At 41.3% G+C, this 27,185-nt stretch overlaps 1 protein-coding gene across 5 annotated transcripts in view; it reads right to left on the bottom strand.

Annotated features, from left to right (window-relative positions):
• The window catches only part of bahcc1b (BAH domain and coiled-coil containing 1b), a 66,636-nt gene extending 50,129 nt beyond the window's left edge, over window positions 1-16,507 (bottom strand). For 3 of the 5 annotated variants that reach the window (XM_034214370.1, XM_034214373.1, XM_034214374.1), the window contains exons 1-2: window positions 7,239-7,407; window positions 3,493-3,829 (exon numbers count right to left, since the gene is read on the bottom strand). In XM_034214370.1, the coding sequence (XP_034070261.1) occupies window positions 3,493-3,664 (172 nt within the window). In that variant the 5' untranslated portion in view covers window positions 3,665-3,829; window positions 7,239-7,407. Of the gene's footprint in view, window positions 1-3,492; window positions 3,830-3,983; window positions 4,053-7,238; window positions 7,408-16,253 lie in introns of those variants that run through there. The other 2 variants (XM_034214371.1, XM_034214372.1) reach the window with 2 other exon arrangements.
• Between the last annotated feature and the right edge of the window lie 10,678 nt (window positions 16,508-27,185).

Below are 27,185 nucleotides of genomic sequence, written 5' to 3'. Positions count from 1 at the left end.
CTCTGTGTGTGTATGTGTGTGTGTGTGTGTGTGTGTGTGTGTGTGTGTGTGTGTGTGTGTGTGTGTGTGTACAGCTGTGCATGTGTGCTCACATGTGACATGAATGGGTGCTCTTTCTGTCTGTATTACTAGGTCACACACACACACTCTCTCACACATACACACACTCTCGTGTAAACAAAAACCGTCTGCTGTCTGGGAAGTAACACACCTGTTCAATGACAAGCTTTGCCACGCCCTCTATAATATGGCACACCTGTGCTACTGCAGGCTAAACCTAACCTTAATCACACACACACACACACACACACACACACACACACACACACACACACACACACACACACACACACACACACACACACTTGCACAACTGCTGCCCAGGGGCTAACATCACAGAAACGGGGAAGAAGAGGGAGACTGGAATAAAAGCAAGGCAGCGAAACAGGGAGGGGAAGGAGAGACAAAGGCTCTCCCACTGCTGCTATCAGTAATCTAAACGCCTGTGTAATATCATTGTGGGCTTTTATCAAACGGGGGCTGAATCTTATGGCGTTGGTATGCGTCTGTCATTCCATCACCTTGTCAAGCGCGACCATATTCAAGCAGACACCATGCTGATCTAAATAAGAGGCTTCGGCAAATTGATGGATTGCAGATTTTTCCGGGATATGAAGAAACAGGGGGAATGAGCTTCTTTATTTTGTACTTTGAATTACTGTACCGGTTGGGTCTTGAAAAAAAATGGTGTCTCTTTCCAAAGATCTGAAACAAACCCCCCCCCCCCCCCTCTCCTCCTGGCCACATCATATCTACCCCCTGCGCCGAGGCCTAGGGCCAGGCATACAGCTTTCTGAATCTCTAAGGAGGGGGGCAAGCACAAAGGTAACCCCCATCCTAACCTCCCAGCAAACACACACACACGTAACCCAACCCGATCCCAACCCCCCATCCCAAAACAACAATCCTCTATGCCCATCATGTCAGTCAAAACCCCATCAGGGACATGCATGGAGAGTCTGGATATCTGGAATCTCAATACAGTGTCATGCACCTTGAGACCCAGCGAGAGGCCCTCTTGAATATATTTCAATAGCATTATCACCCTGCATTAGTACGCTTTTTCTCCCTTTCACAGAATCATCCTTATATTGGACCATAATATATGTCAGCGGGTTGTAATATCAGTCAAATCGGAGCTTTTTAAATCGTTATGCAAGTTAGATTTGTTAAAACAACCCGTAAGAGGTTTAAAACAGGCGAAATCACTTCAGTTGAATTCAAAAGAGACATACAGCTGAATGCCTCGTGAAATATACAAAATATTCTATTCATATTAAATAAATTATACAGTTTGAATTATGGTGTATTATATTTTAATATCATTTAGGACTGTAATTATGTAAATTATATAATGTGTGTCCTTCCATGATACATACATGTAATTCTGGATAATACATTTACAATAACACATTTCTACCTGAAGACGATTAAATATGTTACATTTTAGGATATATTCGAGAAATTACTCAATTATGGAAAATAATACATTTAAATCTTGTGCTATTAGTCCTATATATATTGTAATTTCATAATAGAAAGTAAAAGCATATAAATACATATGAAATTACACATGTGCTTTTCAGTAAAGAGACTTTTGGAGCATATGGACATTTCTAAAGACAAACCAAGCTAATAATAATATTAATCAGCCTTTTCTACATGTGGAGACCAGCAGCAGCACGTTAAATGTCAAACTGGTTCAGTTTATATTTCTGCAAACACTGCGCTGAGCTTAATGTGTTGTAATGTCAGAGTCAGAATGAGGTTTATTGCCAAGTTCTCACTTACAGGGAATTGTCTGTGGTGCATACAATAAGCATATTAAGAGGGAATAAAATAATACAAAGCATGGTACTAAAAAGGTCACGAACATAAATATAGATTTGAATATTACAATGGGATTATGGAAAAGATACAATAAAAAGGACTATATGACAGTTTAGTGCCAGGTGTGCCCAAATGTTTAGATAGTCCGGACATGTGGACACTTTTGCATTTGGTTTGAACATTTTACTGGACGTTTTTCGCTGTTGTGTAAAACTAATGAATATGCAAATGAGTGCAGACAGAGGATCCTGCACGTCTATTTAAAGAAGACGCTGCATTTGCAAATGATAATTAATGGGATTTCTCATCGGCCACGTTTACATTCATCCAGTGAGTCCAGTTTATAGACACTGTATGATTCCGAGCAGAGGCTTTCTTTCTTTCTCTCTCTCCTCTCACACACACACACACGCACACACACACACACACACACACACACACACACACACACACACACACACACACCACACACACACACACACACACACACACACACACACACACACACACACGCCCACCACCCCCTCCCCTATTGAGACAGGATACCAAAGCTACTTGTTAAATCTAATGCATGCACTGTCAACCCATTCGCACCCCGTCACGTCCCCAGCTCAATATAGAAACCGGATTTTCTGGTATTACGCGCACCTCCATTAGCCAGAGCTCCACTCCTTCCAACAACACGACCCCCAGTTTGTGACCAGTACAAACCAGCATGTGCCCCCTCAAACCCCACCAAGCTCCTGGAGCCTCACATGAAGGAAGAATCGTTGAAATTGCAGCTAATAGTGTTTAATTTATTGTTTAATGGGAAATATAAGCAGTGGAATTACCCAATTCTAATTAATTGCTTAAAATGGCAATGATTAGTACTTTACTAATTGATGAAACCATATAAATCTATGACAAGATTATGCTATACTGGAAACGCCTAATAATCCCTGCAGTGTTATAAAGACGAATAATCCTGATATTTCTCAAAATCATGAGAGGTTTAAAGTGTAAAACAACAAAAGGAGGTGTAGCGTAAAATGTAAATTAATCTAATTTGCCAAGTTTCTGTAAGAATGGGATGTCCCACCGTGTTTCATGTTTTGCTTTTACGTTTGGCTGAAACACTAGAATTATATTTATTTTCATATAAAGCAGCTATGTCATTAATAATTATTTAAATAAACAAAAACTCATGCGTATTTGTTGCACGTTTCTAAATTCCCACAAATTCTGAGCGAGTTCCTTTCCTTACTTTACTTTCAATACACTGTTATCTGGCTGCTATACGTCTTCGTTTCTACACTGATTTTATAATTTAAAAACTAACTGTACTTATTGTTGTCCACCTTGATGGGTACTTTTGTAAATGATGTCTCTAATATGTTATGCCTGCCTCTTAATTATTATGTTTGCCTCTTTACTTTTGCTAACACCATACATTCGTGGGACTAATAAAGGTATTATGATTGCAGTAAATGAGTTCGTCCAAAAAAGCTTTCCCAAGTTTGTAATATGGAGAATATGCTTCAGACAAGAGAGAGAAACTGCATTTTATTACACACACACTTTGTCATTAAATATATCAGAAGAGCCGCGTTTAAAACTGACCTGAATGCGGACCCATGGAGAGGTGCGATGAGTAGTATTTCCCGGGCTGGAAGTGAGCGGGGTGCTGCACCGAGCCGTGGCCGCCTGACGCCATCCGAGAAGCGGCGCTGTGAACCAACGCGCTCCGCTCCGTCAGGAGGTGGTGCGGAGGAGCGAAATCTCGGCTTTCCATCCCCGGCGAGAAGCGATAAATCCCAAATCCCAAAGTAAAATCCGGAGGCACCGAAGGTCTCAGGCAACCCAGATGCAAAATAATCCCTTTTTATGAACTTCGGGCTCCCCTCGCATTCAGCGCAGTTTTAGCTTTGCAGGGTAGACACCGAGTCCCCGTCATGTCCTACAAAAGAGAGAGCAGGAGACACGTCAAAGCGCTGACAATAATGAGCCAACCAGGGAGAGCTGAAAGGCTGAGCTGAGAGACAGTCGCTGTTCATGTTTAGACAAACAAAAAGCATTCATATCTTACTAAAACGTTTCCACATTATTCTTACTTCATTGTCCTCTATGTGTCATTTAAAAGGCGATTTATACCAGGGCAGGAAGGTGCGTAAAGTCTGTCCTGCAGATAGAAAGGTGGTTGAACCGAGTTTATGTGGATTTGCTCTGCACCTCATCGATGGCCCCAACATAGAAGGCTCTGCCCCCCCCCCCCTTTCCCCCTCATTCTGTGACCAAACACGATGCAAATAACATACACGGGGGCTTTTCTTTATCAGCGAAAAGAATGGAAATGGAAGGAGGAGATTTGGCTCAGGTACAAACAAATGGTGTATATACAGTATAAGAGTTCACACACGAAAAAAGCCTCGATGAAGGACAAGTTGTTAAGTCTTTAGACTGAACAAGCACTGGTCATAAACAAGCTGGACCTCGGGGGCTCTTGCACTAAAATATGAAGAAAACCAATACTTCTGGGCAAGCATGCACACAAAAAACCTTAAATTATGGTGACTAATATCTATTCCCAAACCTCAGTCCCCATAGTGCCAAAAACCCAGAAACAAAACACACACGTTTCCGCTATGATTAATGGATGTTGTTGTTTATGTAAATTTGATTTCTTTGCTAATTCAGTTGTCATAAAACGTGATCATTTAACACTATAGAGGATATTTAAAGAAAAAAAGGGGCTATAAAACATAGGATTTATACAAGATCTCACATGTTGGATCAATGTTGTTTGACGTATAGCTTTTAGAAATTCAATCTGACGTCTTTTTACACAAACTTGTTTCCCCTTTATTGTTTGGCGTTTTTATAGAGGGATTCCTATTTGCGGTGTTGCTTATTAATGAAAATGGTGATAAAACAGCTATTTCTGTCAATTCCTACGGGGGTCAGCAGCTTTGCCCCCCCCCCCCCCCCCTCCTCGCAATGGCACACACCATGCATCTCTGCTGCACACATACATACAGTACAGGCTACAGTGTAATCACAAACACAAATCACATCACCTTTATGCTCCAGTGCGAAAGAGCGAGGCAGTAAACAGTGAAATAGACTAGGAAATCATCGACTTTATATGTATGCCTTATAGCCCAGGTCATTTACTTAAATAGGGCTCCACGTGACGCGCAGATAGTGCCTGCATCCACCAAAAACACACCTCAGCAGTGCATCTATTAGGCCTCTCAATGCATGGCACGTCCATAGATGCTGATAGCACCTCCCAGGAATCAACGATAAAGGAACAAAGAAAATATCAAATGCTCTGGTGGACTTATGAAGTGCAGAGGAATATAGGAGCTCGGATATTCAAGTCTCCTTTACGCACACACTTTCACAGGCTCAAGGATTCCCAACTTGTTCTACATTTACTTGCAACATTCTCTGCAACATACAGCTGATTGTCATTTTTTGATAGTTCCCCTGCATTACCTGGACTTGTAACCTAATCTTGCGCTATTTTATCTCTAATCAGTTTCTTCTTGCACTATTTTTATTCTTTAAAACATGTGGTGTATGTATTTTATATTAATCTTGCATTGTTGGAGTAGCATGGGGACTTTCATGGCCATAACTACATGCATATGACAATAAAGCCTTAGAATCTTCAATCCATTCAAGTCTTCTTTACGCACACACACACTTCCACAGGCTGAAGGACTCCCAACTTTCAGGAATTGTGTTTTGAGGAGGGAAACATTTCCAGAGTTCAGCAGCTCTGCGCACAAACACTCTCAGGACAAAACACCCAATGCATGCACCTTTTTTAAATGCTTCTCTAAATGATATATGCACGTATTTAAATAATGTAATTCCCCTTTTGCTTGTGAGCACCACCTTATCGTTTGTGACCACAGCCAGAGAAGGAATGAGGGAGAACCGAGAGGCTATACTGCAAAGCGCACAGGGGGAAGGCAAAATGGACTCTCTCCTGTCCCCTCGGCTGGGAGAAACAATGGCCCCTCTCCACGGGACATCAATCATAAACCACTCTCGGCTGACATTTGTCTATACATTTTTTAATTTTCAGGCCGTAAACACACGTCTTCGGTGTTTACATTCCACGTCAACGGAGAGCCACTCAGGCTACATTTAACAACCCGAATCTAAATCCCGTGTTATCGCTGGCCACGCAAACAAAACGACGTGAGCAGATCGCGCGTAACAGTTTGGGGGGTAGGGGGGCATTTGAATCTACTGTAGTGTGTGTGCGCGTATGTGTGTGGAAGGCATTCAGACTTCCTTCCACTTCACCTAGACTCCCCCAAAGCCCATACACACACCGAAACACGCACACACACACACACTTCCCAAACACGCACACACACCCACCAGCACTGCTGCCCCTCAGGGTCAAACTATCGCCAGACGAAAAAAATCCTCTCCACAAAAGTGACCAATACTCGCCAAAATGACATCACATGAACTCAACACCAACGCCAGTAATTCTGCAATCAATTGTATATTTCAGATATCGCGTTGTTTTCAAACCAAAAATTCGTGTTTTGTACAATTTAGAGTGAAATCATAAACGCGTGGACCTTTGGACAAAAGATGACAGGTATTTTTAAAAAAAAGGGGCATTTATTTTTTAAGTGGCACTGGTTCAGAGGACAAGTCATTGCCTTCAACAATTTTGCAATAAAGTAAAGTCACAGGGAATAAGTGAGACAGTAAATCCGGATGTTCAGAGGCCGGCTAAACAGGAGAGACAAGCCCGGCCGAGGCGAGGACAGCCCGGCGTCTGCTGCCTCCATGCCGGGGGAGGAGGGGGGAGGCAGGGCTGCAGTTTACAATAAAACTGCCCCGTCTGCTTCCTGCCCAGAACATAAGAAACTAACAAAGAATAATCTACAATTTAGCATATTTAAAACAAAAAACATGAGGAGGTTTAATGTAAAGCGAGTGGTGTTGAATAGTCCTCTGAATGAATCGGAAACACACAAGAGTAATTCGGCTGTGAAGAGGTCAAATCAGAAAGTGACACACTGGACAGAATCCGAAAAATAAATCCTTCATAATACTGTATTTACTGTAATACTGTAAAATCACAAGATGTGTTGCTTTACTGCAAACACACTGGCTGAAGGATGTCTTTAGATTATTCTGATGGCAGTCATACCAGCTTGCATTTCTCCAAAGGTATGACAGTGAATAATAATGGAGTAAAAATCAATTTAAATAAAACTGGGAGTTTTTAGATAATCCTCTCACACACGAGAACCAAAATGTATATCCAGCAGCACAATCACTAAAGATTATATAAAACACTGAGCTGTAAAATAATGTTCCTCACTTACTGGTAAGTTATATCCAAGGCGAGTCGGTTATATTAAAAATGAAAGAAAAAGTATAAAAATATTCAAAGTGAAAATCCCCGAATCGCAGAGATGAAACATGTGGGATTGATTACATCCTCTGTGCAGACTGTGTGGAGGTATGGGAGAGACGCATCGTAGAAGTTCAGGCTTGTAGTGAAGCGAGGCTAGTGTATGCAGCCCGAGACTCAGACAGGAGGGGGGAGGGGGGAGGGAGGAGGGGGGGGGAGGAGGATGGGGAGGGGTGAGAGCGCGGGCCTATTGGTTTGAGAACGACAATGTGAAAGCGTGCCCGTGAGGCGCCCCCTCCACCCTCCTCCCGTCCAGAGGTGCGGAGTAACTAAGTATTTACTATAGCCTACTGTACTTAAGGACAGTTCTGAGTTTACTTACTTGAGTGTTTCCATTTTATTCTACTTTATAATTTTAGATTAAAATGTTATACTCAAAATCTGACTTCAGGAAAAAGCAGAGTGCTAAATTCTCAGGTTTTTTTTGCAAAAGTAAAAGCTATTTTTGACGTATACTAGTATAGGCTATTTCCATGTTATTCTACAAATACTTTTACTCCACTACATTTAAAAAAGGGAAATGTATTTTACATTTTAAGTTAATAGTTACTTCACAGCATGAGTAAAAGTAGCAATAATTTTTTTTAAATATTCTGTTACAATTGAAATTCTTTCATTCAAAATCTGTGGTGTAAAGTAACTAAGTACATTTACTTAAGTGCTGTACTCAAGTACACTTTTGAGGTACTTAAGATGAATATCTCCAGTTTATTCTACTTTCTACTTCTATTACACTACATTAAAAAAGGGAAATAATGTAATTTTTACTCCACTACAGTTATTTTATATATTTAATTAGTTTGCAATAAGACCCCTTTAGTAAAACACTACTTGGTGCACCAATATTATGTAAATGTCATATACATATAATCATACACACATAAAGGCACAATGTTTGCTTTTTATATTTGACTATGTTGCTGATAATACGCTATACTTTTACTCAAGTAAGATTTGAATGCAGGACTTTTACTTGTAATGAAGTATTTTGCCCACAATGTCATTGTAAATAATGTAACCATGTAAATAAGGCATTCACTTGGTCACTACAACATGATCTGCAACATTAGCTTACTATATTATTTGTACATGTCATAGTTTACTTCCCCTGTATTGCAGATTGGTCTTGCAACATAAGCACTATTTTTATTTGATTCTCTATTTCATCTTGTACTATTTGTTATTGTTTTTAAAATGTGTTTTATGTCTAACATATATTTATGTTGCATTGTTGGAGGAGCCTTACGTTGTTCAATGTGGAAATGACAATAAAGCCTTTGAATCTTGGTACTTTTACTCAAATAAAGCATCTGAATACTTCTTCCACCACTGCCCCCACCTCAGCCTTTCCTACACACACACACACACACACACACACACACACACACACACACACACACACACACACACACACACACACACACACACACACACACACACACACACACACACACACACACACACACACACACACACACACACACACACACACACACACACACACACACACACACACCCTCCCCACCACCACCCCTCCTCGACGGTAAACACACGCTGCCATTGGCTGCAGCGCGGAGCCAATGAGGAAGCCTCCGGAGCCGCGGAGCGAAACGGCGGGCGTTTGATTTGCAGCCCTCGGCGCACTGCATGCACAGCAAATGCGGGGAGACAGGCGGCACATCTCGGCTCAGCTCGGCTCAGTGTGCGGAGAGAGCGGAGGAACCACAGCCGTCCGGCGCCGCCTGCACTTTCTGATCACTGGTGAAGAGCAAACAGCATCTAGTCTATTCCGTGTGATCCCACTGCAGCTCGGTTCAAATGCTGCATCGTTATTTTTGCTGCGATGATGTGATGGTTTTATTGATGCTCCTTTAGGGAAAATTCCTCTTTTTTCCTCTCGCCCCACTGCATGTGTTTTGCTAAATAAATCCTTATTTGTAGACTGTGTAATTTATTGAACATGTATAGGCTGGCAATGAAAGGCTTTTTTTGCACACAGCCCACATTAAGACAAGACGGAGGTTTAATTGACAGGCGTACAGTTAAGTGTAAGTTTGATACAGAAAATGTGTCCACTGGGAGTGAATCTAAAGGAGGATTCATCCATTATAATTCTCTGCTTCGTCCATAAAGCCAGGTACATTGTCTGACTCAATGAACATGCATTGGTTCTGTATCAGCTCACTTTATCCATCCACATATATGAAGGATTCTGCCATCAAGCAATATTAAAAATAACATATATTTGATAGAAAAAGGGGATAATAAAGTTACTTTGTAAAATGTATTTTATGGTGTCTGTTTACCTGTCTCTCTCACGCACACGGGCAAATTGAATCACTGCGTAATTTGAAAGCATTACTGTCTCCGGGGTTAGCCTCGCGCACGGTTCACTAATTTCGCCAATTAAAAGTGGAAGGATATGGGCTTGTGTGTTTCCATGTCGAAATATATGAGCTGCTATAGACTAATATTCCCGGTGCAGGTTTGTTTATACGTGGAGGCAAAGGGTTAAAACTCGGGGGCTTCGGATCTACGAGGCTCCTGATTGGCTGGCGCGCCGCCAGAACTCTGTCAATCACCGAGTGTAAACAAGGCTCTGATTGGCTGCTGGCCAGTCCGCACTGGGCTGCCTGAAAAAAGCAATTACTGCCCCTGCGGTTTCAAGGCGGCCCCGCGCTGAACGATGAAAGGAGATAAGGAGGGGCGGTTTCAAGGCGCCCCCCACGGCGAACCCCGTTGGCCCCAGAGCAAAAGGAGAGTCAAGAGTGACTAAATCAAAGGGAATACGGTAAAAGGGGGGAAATTACACGTTGTATTAAATGTAGGGGCTAGATCCGAGGAATGGTGCAATAACAACTTTGTGTTTAGAAAATGGAGGAGCAACGAGAACCGGAAAACGCTGCTTCGAGGGAGCTCCTTCTTTTTTTTTAACACGAACAGAGAAAAGTTTTTGTCGATGGTGGAAAAAGAGCGATTGGTTTGTAGATTAAGTAAATTATGAGATTTCCTGACATTAATGTTAAATCAGTGACGATGTTAGACCGTGATAGACTCGGCTCGGATTGTGCTGCTGTGCGTAAAATGTTGACCAAAACTTTTTGCTGCCAACTGTTCAATAATTAAGTGGACATTTCCGCTTTTACGCACAGGCTTAAACGGTAGGCCTGTTATAATAATACATTAGGTCATTAATTGTTTCTGAAAAGGGGAATATAAGAAGAAGAAGTTATAGAGTTTAGCAGTAGTTTGTACTTTGCCTTGTAAAAAAATGAAAAAGTAACCTAAAAATAATGATTACAAATATATAAATAAAAATATAAATGCAATAGATCAATATAAACAATATATATTTATTTTTTTAATTATGTACGTGTGTAAATGTTTCCCAGATGAGAAAACGGCTTTGTGTTACATACACTAGAAATAAAACAAACACTTAGGCTATATTGATTATCTAGGATATATATTCATATCTTTATATAGAACTGAACAGAGAGGAAGAGTAACTTTTTTGATTTATATTTTGATTTTGTATTTATGTTTTATTTTGTACTTCTTTACTTTAAGTGCTGCCATGTCAGTGGATGTCTTTGGTAGTTTATTATCTAATTTAGCAGTGATGTATGTACGTTTTTGGTCCGTGTGTGTGTGTTGTATTTTCTTTGTATGTGCTTGTACATGTGGAAAAAATGTATAAAGACAATGGGGAACAAAGATAAATATCTACATTTCTTATTTTTGAGAATCATTATGATGATTTATTTGGGAGCCTTTCTTCAAACCAACAACGCAGCAGAGATGTGTCTGCATGAAAGCCAAACCTCATAGTCTGTTTTCCTTTTAGCTGAACCTGTCCAAACCTGACAACAGTGAACATGCACCCCATAAAATATATGAACATTGTTCCTACTGATGTCCCTTTACATTAAAACAGAAACTCGCTCCCTCTCTTATTGGTCCCCCCCCCCCCCCCCCACCCCCACCCCCCAACAAAACACACTGGACAAAGGAGACCAAAGCCGGTCTGCAGCCCTCAGATAGCTTATAAATTGTGTGCATGGAGGAAAAACGAGACCTTCATCCATACAGTAGAATTAATGGATACATATATAATTCAAATCAAATAACGCCAAAGCAGAGCAGATTTATCACGTCTGTAATTAGATAATCGTTACCCTCTTTTCCTATTTACATAGCAGCCTGCATACCAAAGCCCTGTGCTCTCCAATGGGCTGCAGCCACCACGTGTCCACGCACACACGCACACACACGTATACAAAAACATCTTGCTATATTCTGTAGTGTTTGACTATCCATAATGTTCCCTGCAACCAGCAAGACAAGGGTGAATTGTTGATAATGCCAAATGACACAAAAAAAAACCTTTGTGGAGTTTCAAAACTCATGAAATGGTGCTGTCTATCAGAAAGTCATTATACCCACTCACTAAGAATATGTATATTGTTACTAATTAATAGGCAATACGCACACATGCTCTGCATCAGAAACAGGCATCTTGGATCCAAAAATGACCATTAGGATATCCTTACCAACAGGTTTGCAGTGAAATTATACATTCAATATTTACATAATAGTGAATACAAATAATGTATGATGTTTGTAGGATTTTGCATCTCACACAAACTTAGGAAAATGTGTCACTTTTCCTCACTTAACTGCTCAGAATCTCTGATAACAATGTCAGAATATGTCCATTTGTCTATATGTTGGTATGCCCACACAGCAGCCTAATTATAAATAAATTAAATATATATTTTTTTATTTTGAGATTACTTAGTTTCCCCTGTTTTTCTCCCCCAGCAGTGTTGCCCTCAGCACTAATGACAGAGGGACAATAAAGAATCCAGCTCACAAAAGGAGTCCGGCACTTAAAACAGAAATCTGCATTTAATTTATTTAGTGACAAGGAAAAGCCTTTTATAGCTTGATTTTTATTGGTTCTTTTTCACTTAAAAGGTGGGGGTTGGGTGTGCGTGTGTGGATGAGTGTGTGTGGTTGTGTGTGTGTGTGTGTGTGTGTGTGTAGCGAGAGAGAGAAAGCATAACACACACCCCAACCTCCTCTGGTCCGTGTGCCAGCGCAAACTACCCTATACTGTGGAGGAGGGGGGGGGGGGGGGGGGGGATAATTAATGCGGATTGACTGATTGCTCTTGAAACAGACCGGTCCTACGCGTGGATTGTCCTCAAGCAATGAAGCGTTCCTGACTGACACTTTCCACCTTCCCTTCTTCGCATCCTCTCCGCCCCCCCCCTCCCTACACCGGTGTGCAGGAGTCTTCCTCCCCGGCGAGAAGCCACACATCCCGGCCAGCCTTTAGCACCTTCTCCCCCCCTTTCTTGGATGTGGTATTTGTGTGCAAATGTAGCAAAATTGGAAAATTAAATTAATAACTAAACAATCTATGTTCACATGTTGATGCTTTTTCTGCCATAAACTCACAATAAGTGTGTGTTTGATTAATGAGAGAAGTAAAACAGGTTTAATAGACATCCCTCACTTCTTGCTTTAGACGGTGAGCAGGAGTCTTCCTCCCCGGCGAGGAGACACACATCCCGGCCAGCCTTTACCACCTTCTTCCCCCTCTCTTGGATGTCAATTTTGTGCGTAAATGTGGCCAAATTGAAAGAAAAATAATGAATTAATAAATAAAATTAGTAAACATACAAGTAATATGTATACTTTTTTTTCACATGTTGATGCCACACACTCACAATAAGTGTGTGTTTGAGCATTGAGATTCAGAAGTAAAACAGGTTTAATGTAGACATCCCTCCAATGGACACTGTAGCACAAAAGTAATACCATGAAATGTTGTTTCTTCACTGCTGCATAAGTGCCACATTCTGTACGTTCAGATTCGAAAAAAATCAGGAAATATGTATGAATATATTACATTGACTGGACGCCTGGATGTAAATCTGAGTTGTCCCAAAATTAGACCACAAAAAACAAAGTTATAAATAATGATGTTGACCCATTACTGTAAAAGCTTTTGTGTCCACTTGTAAACTATAACCCCCGCCCCCTTTTTTTGCTCAATCCAACATGCATCATTTCAGTGTTGTTTTGTGTTTCTCATGTCTCCCTAAAAATATGCGAATACGGTATTTTATGCGCATTAGAAAGAGTCCAAAGTGCGTTTAAAGCGGGTGCTATCCCCTCCCCTGCACCACCACCCACATTAATTGAATAAACTTTTGAACGTCTACATAGGACCACATAAAGAAAACGCATAATTCACAGTAAACGGGAAACACATTGGCGAGGCTGGTTTTAAATTAGGTCCAAATGGAGAGCTGTCTCCACGGGAGGCCCTCCATGCAGGGCAGCCATCCCGATTCTCGCGCACCTCGCCAGATATTTGTGATAGCCCTTTCCATTTCCAAACGGGGCCGTTCACCAGGGAGACGCCCCAGCTATCTAAAGGTGTTGCAACAACCCCGAGAGACAATGGAGTCTTATTAGAAAAAGCATGCGTAATACATCGCTGAAAAACGAGACTGTTCTGCGTAATGGCTATGCAACAGCGACAACTATAACGTATTTTCCCTTTACTTTCGTGGCCACATTTCAACAATGGCACCCAAGAAGAAGAAGAAGTAGAAGACATGATGGAGTCAGAAGTTGACTGGACACAAAAACAACATGACCTTTTCTTCTCTGTGTGCGCAGGACAGATGCTGCTATTTCTGATCATCCTGACAGATACGCTGGAGAGGAGCTCGGCCATCACGACGGGTCATGAAAAGCTTGGCATGAAAAGTAAAGACTTTCTTCTTCTCCAAAACACTTGAAATGATAGTGCAGGAAGAAGAACATATTGATGGTGGTGGGGGGAATAGCTCGGGCACCAAATTAGTGGCTGCCTGTCACACACACACACACACACACACACACACACACACACACACACACACACACACACACACACACACACACACACACACACACACACACACACACACACACACACACATCCGGTTGTAACCACCACCAGGCTTGTATGGTGGAGATGAAAGCACCAGCATCTATTTATGGGCCATCCAAACACGCAGGTGGAGGCTTTAATTATCATCTGAACATCTACAGCCATAGCGTGTTTACATCAACGCTTATGTAGGAGTCTGCATTCAGACATTGAGGGGAATTTAATCCTAAATGTTGATATAACACACGCAAATAATGGGATTACATATAAATCGTGTGTCTGACATGTGACACGCCACGTCATTTTGTCTTTTATGCAAAGCACATTATAGATATGTCTTTGTTTTCTGGTTTATCCCAAGCAATACGAGCCTCAATTACGTGTTGTTTCATGGGAAAAACTCGAAAAAGTTCTAAGTGTTTTTGGGCCATGGGTTCAACAGGTCAGCTGACTTTCTGCAATCCATAACTCAACATTTCACGATTGATTATTTCAACAAGACAATGACTGGATTTAGCAAAACAGTTTTTGTATGACTCAGTGTCCTTATGTGGTCATATTTAGTGCTTTTTTATTGATTAAGGATTAAACCTATAATCAGATCAAATCTGGATCATCTCTCCAAAGAACTCGTCTGACAACTATTTAATTTGGTGGCTCCATATCCAAAGCAACAGCGTGTCACTGGATGATCAGAAGAGCCAGAAACATTTGGGATTACAACCAACAAGTTAAACTACAAATTATGAATGAAAGCAGTCATGTGTCCAATAACAAGCATTATCCAGAATGGCACTTTTTGATATGCTCTACGTGTAGTTATACATTATGATATGTTGTGCTGCCTGGACATTTACTCATTGTGTGTTATTCTTCAGATAATATAGAAACTCACAGTAATGTGTTTCAGCATTGAGACTAAGAAATAAAGCAGGTTCAATGTAGACTTAACTGGACACTGTAACAGCAATACGTAATTTGCTTTTCTGTAAAGTATACGTTCATATAACAAATAATAATCAGGAAATGCTTATAGAAATGGACTTAAATCTAGGATGTAAATCAGAATTGTTCATAAATTAGATTGTAAGAAATGTTTTTATAAATACAGATGTTAACCTATAACTGCAAAAGCAATGTTATACATGATACCTGGTGGGGGTTTAAGAGACTCCCCTTTTGATTATCTGAATCTCGAGGTATTGGTCCTTATTTAGACAGAAATCAGAAAAAGTTACCTGAAACAGACGCGTGTGTCATCTCGGATGGATGGCTTTATGGCCAACGGTGTTGCCAAAATCTGTGTTTGTGTGTGTGTGTCTATACAGTGTAACCTTGTAACTTAATATAACACAAGTAAGCCTGACAAACTATAACACCCAACTGCGGAGCCGATCAACTAAAGGAACTACACTTTACATGGTTCAATCACCTTGTGTTCGTGTATGTGTGTGTGTGTGTGTGTGTGTTTGTTTGTGTGTGATGCGCCCCTCAAGAGGCCTAACTGATCAACCTTCTTACATTAACTCAATGATCAAGAAATAGGTCGAAATTCACTAAGTAACATGTATCCATCCATTATTGTAAGTTAACATTTCAAGTTTAAATGTAAATAAATGCTTCAAATAGTCTATACGTGCAGTCATTACACATTTTAAAGTGGTTGGAAACGTTCAAAAAAGGATTATGCAAAGTTTTTTAGATAAATAAATTGCCCAAATTGCATTATTAATTCTATATGTAAATACGCAAATAAATGAATAAACATGTTGTTTTTTTTGACAAAATGTTGGTCCTTTAGTCACTTGAAAAGAAATGACGCCTGCCTCTTGAGGGTTTTTTTCCCTAAACCAAGCTTTGTAAACTACAATATAGTCGTAACTCCGTGAAGATACATATATTTTCAAAAGCTTATATCCGCATAAATTGCACTGACAAACGATTAAGCATAGTATAAAATGCAACACGTACCTAGAAAACGACCGTCTCCAAATACATGTATTTAAGGATACACATTGGAAAACGCACAACCTGATAAAAGAGTCTTTCTTCCTCACAAAAACTTCAACTCGAGAAAAAAAATCCTTCTCTAACAAGCTTTATCCAAAACGCGTTCGCATGTATGGCCTTAAATAGCGCGCTGCGCTTCCTTTTAGCTCTCTGCTGAATTTATCCACCGAGGGGTTTTCCCGACTACAAGCTCCGGATCCTGTGGATGTGAGTCTCTCTCCGTGAGGCAGTGTAATAGCGAATTTATGTCTGCATGACGCGTCCTCTCTCTCCCACAATGGAGCTGGAGCGCTGACATTAAACAGAAAATTGATGGAGAGAGACTCTCTCTCTTTCCCATGCACTCTCCCTGTCTAGCAGAGGAGAAGCGAGCTTTCTTGCATTTTCCCTACTTATTTTTTTAACAGGGGAGGGGGCATCATCAATGGGTTACACACCAGGAATACACCCTTCCATCCACACCAACACATATACAGTCTACGAGTTTAGAGACACACATTTACGCACCGAAACACACACCTTAGCCTCTAACCTGTGCTGTTTGTGATTATGCTGACGGAATCCATGCATATAGGAGGAGAGGAGGCCTATCACTACTTCCATATGCATCTTTCTGAACAAACTATCCCCTCTTACAACACGTGTTATCAAAGCTTTTTGGGTAATCATGTTCCTGTGCACCATGTAACCGAGTTGTTTTGGAAGACAGGCCATGGTCGTTATTTAATAGTGCGTAATAGTTAAGAGTTTGTATGAATCAGCACTCATCTGGAAATTTAACTGATATTTTTGCAAAGTGATATCTTTAATAACCGCCTGATTGTCTAATTGTACCCACCTTTTTTGTTTAATTCGCCATCAATGCCTTATATTTAAACTGCCCTTCCGAGTTTCAGGGGTATTTAGTTGTGAAGATGACCGCGCGAGCAAACACAGCCAATGCACACACGGGTTCAATTGTGTGAAGACGAAGAGCACCATAAACATTTAGCACAGGCGTTAAAGAGTCCACGGCGTTTGCCCCGCAGCCTTTGATCAGGTCCAAACGGTCCGGACAAGTTTGTGCGTAAAAGTGAATTTGTCTCCCCGATCTCGCTCCAGAGATCGGGGAGACCGTAGCAGCTCCCTTTAGCTGCGGTTTGCCTGGACGAGAGACACAAAGACATGAATGCAAATGCAGTAAAACACACACACACACACACACACACACACACCGTTTCCAAGGCGTTTTACTGAAGGTGCGTAAAACCAACGAGCTGCAGGTTGGAGTTAAATGCGGAAGCAGCGAAGTCTACGAGCTTTGGAGATAATTGCAGAAACGCGGCGGTTGTTTGGAGTCTTCTTCCTCTGCCTCCCATACAGGACCTCCGCCTCGGCTTTCTCCTCTTTCTCCCCCTGCAGCCCCCACTGGCTGCCCCCGTGGGTCACCGCTTCAGGAGCTCCACGTCACAGCGTTAACCCCTGCATCGCCGCATCCGGGGCACGAGCAGGGCCGAGAGGGGGGATGGGGGGGATGGGGGGGATGGGGGGTGGGGGGGTGGTCCCAAATTGGTGGTGTGTAGGGGGTGTGGCTCCAGGCGCCCTAGTGCGGGTCCAGGGGGTCTCCAGCCAAATGAGGAACAGGTTTCTTTCAATTTATTTCAATTCGGGGGAAATTCACCCAACTAGCTTATATTGGAATGACTACTGTAATTAGAGTGCACGTGCTGTTTTCGCTCTATACACACGAGCTCCTGACTTACATGCTACTTTTTAAATGTCTAAATGATGCCTATTAAAATATAAATCAAGTGAGAAATGACAGAGTGGAAAACGTCAAATATATCTTATGTACACCTTCTACAAAATATTAGCCGAGAATAAAGGTACAAATAATTGTATTTAATTTATTCTCAAACGTTTAATATTTATTCATTTCAATGCAATAAAAAGAGGAACAAATGTTTAACCTCCAATTTATTTTTACATACCTAACCCTACAATTTTCAATCTTTTTTTGTCATTTCAAATGTGGATTTTGTATTATTATTTATGGGCTTGAACCTATTCTTACATATCCTCTAATTTGTACGTTTAAATGTTACTTTATAAATGCTAAAATGAGTTTGTTTGTAATATCAAGCACTCAAATCACCACTTCTCGGAAGTCATTAATTATTTATATTCCTGATTAGATTTTTTAACAAAACAGCACATTAATTATTACAGTGGCCGCTGAATACAGTTAAAAAAATGTCTTTTGTCAACCCAATATGTTTTATATTTTGGGGGTCAGTGGTCTGCATGAAAACACTTCACAACTCAATCAAGGAGTTTATTATGACTTTTCCAAACCATCGCTGCACTCATCGCAGTGCTGAAAAATAGAAACTATTCTCAAGACCAAAAGCAACAATACATCCATAAATCCTTCCAGTATGGTTTTGGCTTTGCCTTTGAAAGGATTTATGGGAAGGGGAAGTGGGAGAGTCACGGCAGACCCCACCCACTCAGGAACGTGACCTTTATTTGTCTCTGCAATGGCCTACTGTTGCATTGTGGGTTTAGAAGTTAGGGCATATATAATTAAAGCATATTTCACTTTTTCATTATAGTCACAATGTCAAAGGGGGTGTTCATCTTATCGCTTTCCTTTTGATTCTGGTTCATCTGGTTATACTTAGACACATTTTTGGGAATTGCTGTGTTAAATGTCCAACGTCCCTGCCCTATGACTCTGTTTTTTTCATTAAATTAAGTCATATTTAACATTTTTGGCCAATTCAGAATTTTCAGGAATTGCTGCGACGTCCTTATGTCCTAGTTTTGATTCTGGTTGATTCCACTATACTATGCATTCAACTCTCATAACATACTAGTAATTGGATTTTTGAAGTAATTAGAAAACTTTTCGCATGCAATTTAACACAATTGGAAAACTGACATAAGAAGAACGGTCTTTCCATAGAAAACGTTCAATCAAAGGTCGAAGAAACTTGGGGAAATGTTGTGTAACGTCCCCATTGCCCTTATTTTGATTCTGGTTTATTTTAGGTTTTATTCTCAATTAAACACAATTGGATTTTCCAGGCATTTAGAAAACGTTTACATGCACTTTTACAAAATTGTAAAACTGTTGTGTCTATTTCTAAGAAAATGTAACAAATTCAAGGCAATCAACCAAATGCCTCCTAACCATGCCAACAAAGAATAAAACCACAGTCTTTCGAAACAAACACAGCCTCTTTATACCATCTTGTAAAAGCCTCATGACCATAACTTTTCCTGAAGAATATTCACCGTGTTCCCGTCTTCTGCACATTTTCTGCTTCTGTGGTTGGAATGTACAGATTTATGGGGAATATTCAATGTTTTGTCATGTTTAAACATCCCTTTTCTGCTCTATATTTCACAGAACGACTTCGTCAAAAAGGGAAATTCTTCAGGAAACCGTTGTTTACGTCCTAGTAGGCATAGTTGTGATGCCTGGAGTTCTCCTCTTGCAAACAAAGTTTCAGCTGTTAGAGAAACGCTCTGGCCTCAGACTGAACCTTTACATAAATGCCGTCCATACACTCATTCATCCATCTATTTCAACTCTGATAAAGGACAATTCTGTTGAACCATCGCCTGCAGCCTGAAATGCGACTCTTCCCTCCTCTTCCCCCAAACAACGGCAGTTTGCAGCTAAACCCCCGACCGGCCCGGACCCTCTTTGCTCTCCACTCTGCTCGTGTTGGGTAAACACACACACTTCGATGAGATACTATCAGAGGTATCAGGTGCTTTTCACTCCTGGAATCCTTCACAAAACCCCCTTTCACTAATGCACCGCAACCTTGAAGTTATCTAAACTTTACCCTAAGGAGATGTGAGAACGCATACGTCCGAATCAGTCGAAACGGACTTTACCCTGCCAGCTCACTATAGTACAAAGTCTGGGTAATGTCCGATTCAGCCCATGTGAAAATAGAGTAGTGCGGGGAATCAGAGCGAGGTAGCGGATTAATGACGACTCCATCATGGCTGGCATGGCAAAACAAACATCTAAGGGTCAAGAAAAAGCGTCATTTTATACGAAAACGTCAAATAGAAAGTCTCCCTGGTGACAAAGTTATGGGAGTTGCTGCGAGGAAAGGTCGATGCCGATTAATGTCCGACAAATTCAAGAAATGGCAATAAACTCGGTTGTTTATGAAGCTACTTGACTGCCATGTCCTTTGTGCTATGGCCTCTCTCCTCGTCTTAACCAATCTGAGTATTTCCAGTGAGTGAGTCTTACAGTGACAATCTCAGGATCTTAATTTCCAGATATTATCCAGAGGTTATATGAGAAAACAACTAATAGCTAAAGACTTCATATGTAGGACCAGTTAGGACAAAGTAATGGCATCGAAATTGTTTCTTGAGAAGTTCAATCAATCAATCAATCAATGTTTAGTTATACAGCCCAATATCACAAATGTTACATTTGTCTCAGTGGACTTCACAGTTTGTACAGAATATCAGTATGACAATACGACACCCTCTGTCCTTAGACCCTCACATCGTACAAGGAAAAACTTCCGGAGAAAACCCACAGTTTTAAAGGGAAACATGAAAAACAAAGAAGTTGTTTGTCATCAAGTGAGAAATGACACAGTTATCGTTGTGCATAACGTCATTATGCAGTAAACAGCTTTACGCAGGAAACATCTGTAATATTCATTACTAAACACAGCAGCTGCAGAAAAGACAATACCCATCCTGTTTTTTCCGACAAGATTTAAAACCGATCATGATGTCGGGCACATATGGCCGTATTGATAAATGCGGACAAGTGTTTGAGACTTACTCTGTGGATGTGATGCTTCTGATTCGCCGTGGTGTAATACAGTTGCTCACTCTTAACCCTGTTCAGAGCCTGCTGCACCTGTGTGTGTATGTAGACCCTGATAGTCTGTGTGTGTGTGTGTGTGTGTGTGTGTGTGTGTGTGTGTGTGTGTGTGTGTGTGTGTGTGTGTGTGTGTGTGTGTGTGTGTGTGTGTGTGTGTGTGTGTGTGTGTGTGTGTGTGTGTGTGTGTGTGTGTGTGTGTGTGTGTGTGACACAGCTGCAATAGGTTAAGAGTCAGACGCTAAACCTGTTTCTGGTTCCAATTTGAGGCCAGCTCCTCGTTGGCAAATGGAAAACACTTCAAGGTGCCACCGGACCTAAAGACGGTGCCTGTTTCTGCGCTTTACGTGGTCATGTGATTTTGGAGAACAGAGGTTGTTTGCCCCAAAGGCAAGTGCACTGCACACACACACTCGCACACACACACACACACACACACACACACACACACACACACACACACACACACACACACACACACACACACACACACACACACACACACACACCACACACACACACACACACACACACACACACACACACACACACCAATGCACTGCTTGAAGTTTATAGAGGCCCAGTGACCCCATAGGTGAGCATAGCTGCATAACTGAGGCGGCCACTAAAGGGTGAGCTCAGGGAGCAAAGCATCCTGGGATGTGACTTCTTGCCAGAGCACTAAATTCTTTCATCTTTGCTCTCATATTGTAATGCATATCAGTCATAAAGAGTGTTACATCACCGCACAAACAGTGGTGCCTTTATCTCAAATCTGCCATATAGGTTTTCATGTTATGAGTTATGGCGTGTGTGCGTATTCTATGAAGCCACATTAAAACACGGCGTATGAAGCGACAAACAGAGACATCTCTTCAACGTCATGCCAGGCCATTCACCCCTCCATGCCATCGTCCATCCCTCCTCTTCTATCTAAGCTTTTTTTATTGCAGCTGCTAATGCAGCAGCCAGAACTGAAACAAAGCTAGCTTTGTACCCCCCCCCCATCCGCTCCACGCTGTCTGCTGACACTTTCACTTGTTCTCCATGTCACCCCCTAGTCCTTGTTCCCCTTCCAATCTTTCACTAAAAACTTATTTTCTTCCTTTTATAATTGTTCTCCTCACATCTGCAGCAGCAGCGTCACGCGGCCTGGCATGGCTGAAACTGGAGTCATGTGATCTGTTGCCGGGGAGAAGAAAAGGGAAGTGTGTGTCAGAAGCCCGTTCCAGGACCAGCAGGGAGGTCAGAGGTCAACTCAACTCTGATCCAATCAGTTCAAGCCGCACAAAAGACCCGACTCACTTTTACTCCGTGCTTCTTCCCCTCTTGTCTATAACGCTATCTTTCCTTTCTTCTACGCTTTTTGGCCTCTGCTCCGACCACAAAAGCCTGTGGCTGCCTGCCATTATAGATGCAAAGATGTGGTTAATAAAACTAAACATCACCAGAATATCAGGCGCCTCACCACAACAAGGCCCAGAGCTGGACATGGACCGTTTGAGGAATCAGCATAACTCTCTGTGCAACCCGCTGAGAAAATCTAAAAGAACAGGAAGTGCATGCCTTTCGAGTGTGAAATCAGAAAAGGATAAAAGTACACTCGTAAATTCATTTCCTAAATTCCTCACTGCGGGACAAATAAAGGATTTCTGATACACTTGGACAACATAGGACACGTCTACAGATTGAAAGCCAGTCTGTTCTCATACTGTTGTACTTACAAAAAGTAATGCACTATAATTCTATTATAGTCTACGTCAGGGGTGTCAAACTTAATTTCATCATGGGCCACGTAGGAATGATGGTTGCACTCAAAGGGCCGGTTGTAACTTTAAGACTATATCAAAATACATATATAAATATTTAATATATATAAAATAATGCATTATATTATATTATTGCCTCTGTATTGGATTATTATCTGATAATAACTTCATAATTAACTATGTCTGAAAGCAGAAGTCTAGGGCAAGTCATTGCAAGTCTCTTCAGTGAGAATGTCACAAAATGATTTAAAAAGAAAAGCCAAATTCTGGGGAAAAATCGACATTTTTCAAAAGAAAGTGAAATAAAAAAATAAAATTCTGAGAAAAAAGTCAAATTTGAGATGCATTGTGGGACATGTAGTTTATGGGCAACGTGCTTCTGTAAATCGCCATGTAACCGTATAAACATATTATATTCTTTCAGAGCTCTTGTGGGGCCACAGAAAATGAAGTCGCGGGCCGGATTTGGCCCCCGGGCCTTGAGTTTGACACCCCTGGTCTACGTAATCATGTGCTAGTACAGGTGAGAGGAGGATGCCGTTCGTGTGCTATTTGTTACCAGAAGGTCATTTTGACAGATGTTTTGCAAAACCACAGTACTTAAGTAACACAACTTTCGTATGCAATCTGTTTCTTTACCTAATCAAGAAGGCCAGTTTTGTTGCTTATCATAAACCAAATAGTCAAAATATACACATTTTAAACCCCAACCCCAATCTGTTTCTTAACCTAACCAAGTAGCTCTGTTGTGCAAGGACAATTTGCAGGACATTTGTAAGAAAATCCATGAAAAAATTACGAAATGACGGATTGATGGATAAAGATCAACAGGAACTTTGGTTCACATGTTTTTATGGTTACAGATACAAAACACAAATGGTCTAAATGGTAGCATTTCCAGATCTAGATCACCATTAAAACCAAATCAGCTAAAGAGGAAACATATGGAAACATCTTCAATTATTTGGGTGGAAAGTTTAAAGGGGCCTATTATGCTTTTTAGGTTTCCCTTTCCTGTTGTGTGTTATAGGTAAATGGTTTGCAAAGGCTAAGATTGTATTGGCTAGTACTCATTCTAATTGTACCTGATTAGCGGGACATCTATAAGCGGTTGACCAATCACAACAGAGCCGGCCAGCTAACCAATCAGAGCAGACTGGGCTCTGGTTTCAGACAGAGGGTGAAAAGAGGTGCTATAGCACAGGCAGTAGGAGAAAATTAAAGAGCTTTTTGAACATTAAACATGGAGACATGTCCCAGTAGAGACACTACATACTGATATGAACCTGAAAACGAGCAGAATAGGGCCCCTTTAAATGTAAGCCTTATGGGAGAGTTGTAATGCTTAATGCAACAGAAGCCTTCAGTGTTATCACGGTCAAAACATGTGACTGTAAACCGATGCTGCTACAGGTGTAGCATCAGGAAGTAAGGCAGCATTGTTCCCTGACAAAGCTCCTTCATCGACCAGAGCCATCTTCCCCGACAACAATAGCTCTTGTATACACCCTCTGTTGATCATGGGACTGAGCGAACAGCGGCGATACCGGGGGGCTGAGGGGAAGTTCAGAGGATTTGACTGGGCTGATAAAAGGGAACCAAGCTGAAAAATGTGATAGTTTTATGGATATTATAATCATGTTTAATTTCTTTTTAACCAAATGTGCTTCAAAACAGGACTTTAATTGCCCTTTGGTTACAAAACTAAGTCATCTGACACACACACACTTTACTATTTTTGAATGTACGAAGATACAAAAAGGGTAAAAAAACACTAGAAAATATACAATGTGCTCTATATATATATTCCCTGCACACTTAACCAGCTTTCTCCTCCAATATCATCCCTAAAGACAGATATGTTTATGTGTCATGTTGTGGAGGACTTTACATGAAGCAGATGCATTAAAACATCCATCTCACTTGGATGAATGTATCCCTCCCCCTCCCTTCACTCTCCCTCCTCTTCCCCCAGCCGGCTGTCGTCATCTCCAGCAACAAGTGGCCTCTTCCCCAGATGCATTTTTACATCCGTGGTAATGCAGTCTGCTCCTGACACCAAGCAATCGGAGGCGTTTCATTGATTGTGCTCCGGGGTGACAGGTATACACGGGAGGAAGTGGGTTTATTGTTCACACAAATATAACAAGTGCACGCTCACACTCGCACCTAAATACACAACGCAGCCACTTTAGAGCTCCCAAATGTTTTCCTCTTTTCACCCCTTCTTCTCTTGATCAACCTGAGTGAGCGGGGCTGCTCAAATAAAATTTTAGTGCCGTGGTAATGTTGCGGAGCAGCATGGCGCCTCAGCTAATGGGGGATCATATCTACATCCCCCCGTTCTTGCACCCAGCTCCATGCTAAACCGCAGCGTCTGTCATCATCTCGTACCGCACGCGATAGAACAGGCCTTGCAAGTTCAAATGTCCGCACATAAAATGAAAATAGAGTTACAACAATGTGATATTTCTGTGTTATGGAGGACATAAAGGAAGGTGGGAACATGTATTTTGTGGAGGGAAGGTTGGTCTCAGTGGTCGTGTGGTTCCCAGATCAGGCTTTGATTTAATTTAGGACGCATTCAATCAGCAGATAAGAGAAATACAACAATGAAAGCCCTTTGCTAAATGTACAACTTCTCTCTGTCCCTTTTTACTTCTTAGATAGACATGATGCATATTAATGTTCTGCAGAAAAACTCAAAATGTTTTATCAAATCAGAAGCCTGCCAGCTTTTTGAGTGTGTGTGTGTGTGTGTGTGTGTGTGTGTGTGTGTGTGTGTGTGTGTGTGTGTGTGTGTGTGTGTGTGTGTGTGTGTGTGTGTGTGTGTGTGTGTGTGTGTGTGTGTGTGTGTGTGCGTGTACATCATGTGAGCGCAGCATTATTAGACCTTTCTGGGGAGTTATCCATTAATTCGGGGTTAAAGTCCATTTGCATCGAGACAAAAGGGACATGGGCCATCCATCTCCGTGCTGAGGGGAAGGGGATAACAGAGGGAGGGAAAGGGGGAGGGGTACGTGTGTGTGTGCATGTGTGTGCATGTGTGTGTGTGTGCATGTGTGTGTTCGAGAGAGGGAGGTGAACTGTCCTCTTGCAGATAAATCTGTTGCCCTCAGGGGTGCGTTTACATAGGTGAGGACTGACTGTTCTGCAAGCCGAGAGTGATTTATCTGAAAATACCACCAGTTACCACACACACACACATAGAAACACCCACACACATACACATACACATACACACACATACCATGTATACATCACTTCAGGGGACATTACATTGACTTACATGCATTTCCTGGAGACTTATCCTAACCTTAACCATAACCAACACATGCCTAACCCTAACCCTAACCCTTACCCTAACCCTAACCCTAACCAAGTCTTCACCCTAAAATTAATGATTCCCCTCATGGGGACCTCTAATTTGTCCCCATGAGGGAGGCGAGTCCCCATACGTGACTGTGTAGACAGATTTAGGTCCCCACAAGTATAGTAATGCTAGGCCACACACACACACACATATATATATAGAAACACACCTATAGCACCGCTTGGAATCAATTCCTTCACTATGGACGAAGCAACCTATTTCACTTCACCAGTGTGTGTGCAAATTACCTCACAGCTGCACTTGCATGCAAACACTAATGCACACAAAAAGACATGAACACACACACACACACACACACACACACACACACACACACACACACACACACACACACACACACACACACACACACACACACACACACACACACACACACCTTACAGTATTAGAAAACAAGAGGAAAAATGACCCAACTGAACATTTGGAAGAGGATAAAAGTGTGTAGGTTAAACACACAAACTGCTCAACAAAGTCATATTAATATATTATCACAATAAACAGTATTTTAGTCCTATAGAGTATTTAATTTAAAATGATGTTCGTGGCTCATGTTGTTCTAATTTCTATTTATAGTTTGCTTCTTACACATTTACACTAGAATCATAATAGGTTTTATTACCAGGTTTACAAATACAAGGAATTGCTTTGGTGTAAGTGGTGTGAGAGACAGAAAGAAGATTACGTAGCAAAATAAATAATAATAATAATAATCACCTGCATTCTCTTGCACTATTTTATTTCTATTCTATTTATTTTTGCACTATGTTTTATTGTTTTATGTCTTGTAAAGTGTATGTTGCATTGTTGAAGGAGGCTTGGACTTCATTGCCATAACTACACTACTCTGCAAATGACAATAAAACCTTTGAATCTTACAG

Source organism: Gymnodraco acuticeps, unplaced genomic scaffold, assembly GCF_902827175.1.
Source record: "Gymnodraco acuticeps unplaced genomic scaffold, fGymAcu1.1, whole genome shotgun sequence".
In the NCBI taxonomy this organism is placed as follows: domain Eukaryota; kingdom Metazoa; phylum Chordata; class Actinopteri; order Perciformes; family Bathydraconidae; genus Gymnodraco; species Gymnodraco acuticeps.
This window is presented reverse-complemented; position numbering and strand designations above follow the sequence as displayed.